The following is a 7,718-nucleotide window of genomic DNA, read 5'->3' as shown; positions in this document are numbered from 1 at the left end:
ACATGCAGACATTAAAATACATGACAATTCTACTAAAACATTTGTTTTACTTAAAACCAGCATAAGTGTGACTGATATTTCAAGTAAAAATTAAGTTTGTGATAAAGACTGAAAGATATTTGATTTATAAAAATTTATTTCAGATTAGATATAAGACAGTTAAACACAGACTGTTACATTTCAAATAGACAAACTATTATCACTTCTTAAATGTTAGTATAATGGAATATAGATTAATTCAAGATGTGCTACTTACACACTGTTATAAATATTTATTTTCTATCTTATTCACAATTAGTAAGTACATACAATATTTTTAGATTAAAAAAGACTCGTACATTCTTAGTTGTCAGTAAACTAATTAGAAGTAACAATATTATCATGATGATCATCAACATGATAATATTTACACAGATACACCTTTATTTTACATCTCCATTATATATTTTCTATAACGATATCATCCCTACTCCACCAGTAAAACTGGAAAGTTGCCATATGTGTTGGTGCAACGTAAAACGCAAACAAACAATAATATATTCGCTGTTACACCTTCACTGAAAACATTTTGTATGTAACCCTTTTCAAAATTGTTTTCCTCTTGCCACTAAATATACCATATATGAGCAACATAAAATAATGAACATGATTAAGACATGATTATAACAAAGTACATAAAGATTTCTTACGAGCAATTTATTTTCATACTTAAAGACAAATTAGAAACATATCTCTAACAGAATAACAACATCAACAGGGCTGCAAAAAGATTTCTTCTAACAACTTGTCTAGCGACACTCCTGGCAATTGTATTTTATCTGTTCGCTATTTGCTTTGCAACTAAAAAGACTAAGAGTTAAGTCTCTTTATCATGAACTAAATGTATTTGCTTGATAAAGTATTTGAATACGTTTGTTGACCATCAGCAAAACTGAATCCTATCTTTTTATTATAAAATATTGTCTTTTGTGTTGTTTTTTTTTTTGAATGTCTAGATCGTGTTAAATTCGGTATCTATGACAACGTCCCGCTCTCGATAATTTTCAAGATTCAAGATTTTTATTGGCAAAACATTTTACAATGCCCATCGCCAATATTGTTTATATAATGCTATATTTTACGCCTTCAGGGTAGATAGCTTATAATTATTTCAGAGTAAACTACACACATTGTCGCCTACCAACAACCCTTGTAGTTAAGCATAGAAGTTCTGTAATTAAAAATTTAAGTACAATACGTAAACGTGGCTGGTGCATTTTTTTGTTTGCAGACTTTTAATGCCTTCGAAGAACATGACATACGTACATGTGTCGATTCATAATGTTCAATGTTTAAGCGAGCGAATCGTCATGAAAACAATAAGATGCTTCAAAAATATACCAAAATCAAAGCCACAAAGAGTGAAATGATAGCAAAAATTTTACAAACATGATAAACTTCATTCGATTCTTTAATTGCTACATCTAATCTTTCATGTGTTGTTTTCAATTGGTTCCGTTGTCTTACATTTTCTTCTGTTGCCGCATCTAATTTTTCTATTGTATCATTCAGTTCGTCTTGTAGTCTTTCATTTTCTTTGGTTGCTGAATCTAATTGGTTTTTGGTGGTATTTAACTCGTCTTGTTTATCTTTATTTTCTTCGGTAATTGCATCCAATCTTTCTTGTGTATCTTTAAGCTCTCTTTGTATAGTAATTATTTTAGTTTCTGCTTCATGTAGTTTGTTCTTCGTGTCATTGAATTCAATCTTAACATTATCAAGCTCTTCTCTCGTTTCATTCAAACTTTTTATCGCTTCATCTTTTTCTGCTAACGCTTTATCCAGCATCTCCCGGTAATTTCCAATTTCTTTTAGCTTCCCGATTTCCCAGCTCTTTTTATTCCACGCTAGAAGATCACCTCCGAGTTCATCCAGGATGTCGAGATATTCACCTAATTTAGCAACATCGGCCTCTTCATACTCTCTCTTTATACTACCAATGACCAATCTTTTCTTGAAGTTTATCGCTCTCTCTGCATTTTCTGGAAGCAGATCGACTCTCATATCTGCATACCTCAGCTTTAATCGAAAGAAAAGTTTCGTTTACTTAGTTGTAATATTTCATTGATTCTGAGATTAAATAATAGCTTAAAAAGAACGCTTTTCTGCTACAGCTAAAATTAATTTTAGTTTATAGGATAAAATTAAGACTACCTGACGGATTTCCTCCTGAGCTTTGTTCAGCTGCTGTCGAATGTTGTCTTTTATCTGCGATTTCAAAGCATCTCTCAAAAAGTCGACCATAGCATCAATGTACTTCTTCAAGTCTGCATCATTTACATTATTCAATGGCGAATGCATCATCGCATTTCTACTTTCAATTATCTGCATTTAAGACATAAGATTGAGCATGGTAAATTGCGACATACCGAATTTTATTAAAACAATCGATCTACCTGTCTGGCATCGATGTTTGCAATTTCATACGAAAATTTATAGAAAAAATAGATCATTTTAAGTAGATGATATTTTAAGCTTAAAATAGCCACATGTCTTGTGACATTTTATTGTTTATGTACATCATGCATGCATGTTGAATGCAAGAAAAATCGACAATAATATAGTGGAAGCAACATAACTTAACCCGTCTTAAAGTATAAAAGAAAATCATAAGTTATAGATTAATGCCCTTTAAATATTCTTTATTCATGCAGCGGGAACTCAAATACTCTGCACGACTAATAATGAAATTGTTAAATTAATCATATACATTCTGCGATTGTCAAGGCTTAATTACAGGTTGCAAATTCACAATTAAATTAACTTTATATCAGCATATTACATACTTGTAAATATACTCATATGTTTATATATATTCATTCATCACTCTTTGTTAAATAGAAAATCTGATTGTATTTTGAGCTATATTACGAATAAATTCATTGTCATTATATATATTTCTCTAATAGGCATTGTGCAATTAATAGGAATTATTAAATACTATGAATATGCTTGTTTGAAGAAATAACTAGGCTGTGTAGGAGCACATTTGTGTCGGAGCACATTTGTCTCACGAAGTGTGACCGATGTGTTCGTAAACCTTCATATTTGCGGCAAATTGGAAATGAGACAGATGTGTTCGACACACAATAGAAAGGACACTCGAAACACATTTGTCTCACATTTTTCGATAAAAATATTAAAGGGTAATTAAATTATGTCCATCTGTATACCGGCTACCAGCCACTGTTCTGTGTTTTCTACAATGTATATTTATAATACCGTTTTTAGGTCACTTCCGGTAAGTCAAAAACTCCCTGCCTCTGCATAGGATTCAAATTAAAGAATATCCCTGTTCTGCATGTCACAATGAAAAAGTGTAGCACCCAGAACCTAAACACATATGCAGCAACTCTACCCTTATCGTTATTAATTGTGATACTTTTCTTTTCAATGCTTAAAGTTTTATAGATGATTAATGGCACATGTATTATTCTTAGCAAAAACAAGGTAGTATCTACGGTGGCATAAAGGGAACATAGAATTTTCTTATTTATTACGTGCGCACACTATAGCTTTTCCGTGGCCACGCGATACTATAACGTACGCACGCGATAGCTATTACGTGCACACGCGCATATGTACGTATTGCGCATTTGGAACCTGACTGGGATCTTCGCATAAATAGTTCGACGCCCCGTGTTAGTGTCGAACCTACAGCTGTTAGGGGCAAGTGGTTTTTTGAAATCACTCGGCCTCGGAGGCCCTTATATGATCTATGGAGAAAATAAGAAGACCATTACACACGTATTTCGTTTTCATCAGAAATATATGTATAAAAAATCGTCATTTTCTAAGAATTTCGGCTTTCAGATTCGTCATTGAAAAGGCACTTACAACATGCATGGGTTCCTAAAATAATCAGAATCGGGCGAGACGCGACGAGACACGAAGCGAGGCACGATATTGTAACAGGAGATCTCGCAATGTCGAAGTATCCCGTACCAAGAGATTTCAAAAATGAATAAATTTTAACTTCTTTAGATAGGGCATGTATGAATTTATTAATATTCAAATAATGATTTCTGAGGAAGTTAGATGCTTGTAACCCAAAGAAATTCGCGATAAATGTGAAATAATGCGTCATAAAAGTAACAAAATGTAAACAATGTAGTACTTTGACTTCAATGCAAAATTCTGAATCATTTCAACTGTACAAACTGCAAAAAGGCAGCAGATGAAAAATGCTTCAGGTAATTGGCCAATGAGTAACTTTTTGGAGCTATAAAAGTATACCAAAAATAAAAAGCTTTTGAGGAATACAAAAAAAGCATTTCTCAGGCATAATGGGCCTTTAAGTGATTTTATGTAGACTATAAAGGGAAAACTACTTAGCGGTTTATGACCTGGAATCAATTTCTTGTCTCGCGTCGACCAACGGGATGCGAAGCGAGACGCGAGATTTCGCGAGACGCATGATTTCGGCGAGATACGAAACGAGTCACGATATTGTATCAGTCAATATCAACCGATTACGGTGTTCCGTTTGGACATAAGTAACATTATTGTCTCCCTGAACAGCTATGCACAATGGTACAAAGGTGAAATTGAGATGGTACGATGGTACGATGATTAAAACACGATGGCACGATGGTGAAATCACGATGGTGCGATGACATGATAGAGAAAATAATATCACGTTTTCATCATCATGCCATCGCAGTTTTATCATAATATTATCGTACCTATGTATTTTCACCATCGTAACACCGTCTTTCACCATAGTACCATCACGTTTTCATCATCGAGCCTTCGTTGTTTTACCATCGTACAATCGTTGTTTCACGTTCGTACCATTGTGTTTTCAGTTTTCACCATCGCACCATCGCGTTGTCATCAACGTACCATGGTGCCATCGCGCTGTCACCATTGTACCATCGTGAACGGGATTTAGTATGTTTCAGTGTACGCCTTCAGGTTAAGCCAATCAATTTCTTGAATTAGAGATACTATAATTAATAGTTCAATGTAGGTTTTCATAAAGAAAGCATAAGCAAACCTATTGATGATTACACTTGAGGTAAAACGGCGAACCTCGATTCTAAGAAAGAATTTCTGCCGTGGGGAAATATGTGACAAATAATTCATAAAAAATAACATGAGACAAATGTGCTTTCTTGTCCGTTAAAAACACATGAGACAAATGTGCTTTCTTGTCCCTTAAAAAACTTGATCGGAGCACATTTGTCACACAAATGAGTTTTTTTTTTTTTGGTAGGCATTTGAGGTCCCATTTGTCTTATGTGGGACAAATGCGTTCGCATCGGTCTTACGTAAGACAAATGTGCTCCGAGACAAATGTGCTCCTACAAGGCTGTGCATCCGCTTTGGTATAATTTCTTTCATATTCTATATTGTTGCAGAACCCTCAAGCGGAGTGACATATCCTTTTATTTGTGTGTTAAAAAGTAAAAAATGTCTTAAATATATTTTTATTCCACTTAAAGTTTTAAAGGTGGCCAAAATACTTACAATGTCAATATTTGCATGTGCGATATTGTCGAAAAGACGACAGTTTTGAATCATCTTTAAGACAATAGTAGGTTCCGTTTCTCCAGGTGTTTCAATGTCAGCACAATACTTGCTCACTGGCATAAAAAACTTTGCTAAACCCCATGGTCCTCCAACATATTTGTCTTTGCAGTTTGTAAAACCAATACGTTTATCGCCAAAGAAGTGAAGTCTTAGTATTTCTCTGAATAAAGATTGACACACGCATTGATAAATCGTTGTGTACCTCCACTTACTGGAATCCCATTTCGTATTATCAGCCAAAAATTTATAATTTGATCCATTGTTATAATGTCGACGGTTTGAAATAGTATCCAAGAACTTATCAAATATGTGATAAGTATAGTTACGGACGACGTCACACAAATGCATGAGGGCTAAAGTTCCTTTGATCCAGTTTAGATATTGTGGGTTATTGATTCTATCCTCAGGATTCATCTCAGTTATATTTTTTTCTGAAATAACAAGTACAATATCAACTTAAAACACTTATATCTTATTGTGCCTCGCCATTGTTTTTTAAATAAAGGTAGTCTTTCTTTGAAAATCTTATCAGTTACAAATTATTTATCATTTTGGTGATTAGCCTGTGCGTGCTCTGCCTTGTACCCTGTCCTGGTTTTGTTTGGGGCCCGCCTGGGCTCCTTGCCACTGGTTCTTGTTGCTGGGTCGTGTGGGGGTTGCGTTCGTTGGGCGCCGCCTTGTTTGTCACATTTTTAAGTTACGCACCATCAGTCGGCGACCATTAACTATTTTATCACATACCCGTGCCGATTTTGCACTCGGTAAAAATGATATTGTATGGCCATGTATTCATTTTAACGTGACGTTATTCGTCGCTTGGCCTGGGTTTAATTGAATCTTTTAATAAAAAGCATTGTGCTCATTTTTTGTGTGTTCAATTAGCTTATAAGAGACTGGATTCAAGTTTTCGCCCCTGGATGACGTCATTGGGGGATACGGTACGATTAAGTACATTAACAGAGGGATATTACAATCTTGATGGGCAGATTGAAATTGGCAAAATAAAAAAAGATTAATAAAATGTTTACCATGATAAGGTTAACCATTTGTTTCAATATTAGACAATAGTTATGGCTGGGTAACTGATCATGGTTTCCATTTTTGATTGATTCTTAATAATGAAAAATTGTCGCACCGTGTTTTACCGGGCAGTTAAATAGCACTACAGAGATATACATAATGTATCTATGTCTCTGCTAATACACAGGACCAAAGAGATATTTTGAGTTTCAAAAATGTAAGAATTTTGTGGTTTCGAAAACAATTAATTGCAAGATAGTGAGGAAAAGAAAAACAATAACATAAATCTATCTAATTTCAAAAAAAAAGTAAAAGCATAAAAGTAACAATTCTTTTAAATGTACATGACTGTATAATGTTTGTGTCGGTAAAAAAAGGCACTCTCAAAAAATCGTACATCATGCCAATGCATGCACTACATATTATATTAAAACTTGTAAAGTGATATTTTCAACTTGATATTTTTGTTTTATGCATATTCTGTTTATCTTTTTTTAATCACCAAAAAAAAAAAGAAAAAAAAAAAGGACAACAAAAAACAAGTTATACACAGAAATTCGTTTTTAACTGAATTATGATTTAACGAATTTTTGACTGGAGTATCAAATAAGTTAGGCACCAGTCCCTAGGATGATCCATAACCAAATACGGATGCCGTTAAGTGACGTTATCTGTTGTAATGTAATAACTCTAAAATATGCACCTTGGTGATTTCAAATGTCGCTTGTAAATACAACATAATTATGCACCCTGTGACTTCTTACTGTGAACTTTGTATGTTAATTAACATGTTACGACCCAGTACCGCTTATATATACAAATCTATTTATTTATAAAATAAAATACTGAGAAAAGGTCTTTTATTTTCATAATTATAAGAATATATTTGTAATATCAAAATTATCTTACTATCGTATAGTGGCTGATTTGTGCCATTTATGTTTTCGCCCCTCGCCCCCGCCGATTAGCTAATTAGCGGGGGCGCGGGGCGAAGTTTTATTTTATTCAAAACAGAAACAATAATATCATCTCAAAACTATGGTGGCTGATTTGTGCCATTTGTGTTTTCGTCCCGCCACCCCGCCAAGCGAAAAGTCGAGAATTTACAAGTTAAAATGGCGGGG

At 34.0% G+C, this 7,718-nt stretch overlaps 1 protein-coding gene across 1 annotated transcript; it reads right to left on the bottom strand.

Annotated features, from left to right (window-relative positions):
- Positions 1-252: 252 nt before the first annotated feature.
- Positions 253-6,044, bottom strand: LOC132723290 (uncharacterized). The gene is made up of 3 exons (XM_060707964.1): positions 5,512-6,044; positions 2,194-2,364; positions 253-2,058 (listed from the first exon to the last, which is right to left on the bottom strand). The coding sequence occupies exons 1-3, from the start codon at positions 5,986-5,988 to the stop codon at positions 1,369-1,371; spliced, it is 1,338 nt and encodes a 445-aa protein (XP_060563947.1). The 5' UTR covers positions 5,989-6,044; the 3' UTR covers positions 253-1,368.
- Between the last annotated feature and the right edge of the window lie 1,674 nt (positions 6,045-7,718).

This window comes from Ruditapes philippinarum, unplaced genomic scaffold (assembly GCF_026571515.1).
Source record: "Ruditapes philippinarum isolate M1 unplaced genomic scaffold, ASM2657151v2 ctg2128_1_1_1_1, whole genome shotgun sequence".
NCBI lineage: Eukaryota > Metazoa > Mollusca > Bivalvia > Venerida > Veneridae > Ruditapes > Ruditapes philippinarum.
The sequence above is the reverse complement of the archived record's forward strand: the minus strand, read 5'-3'. Positions and strand labels throughout refer to the sequence as shown.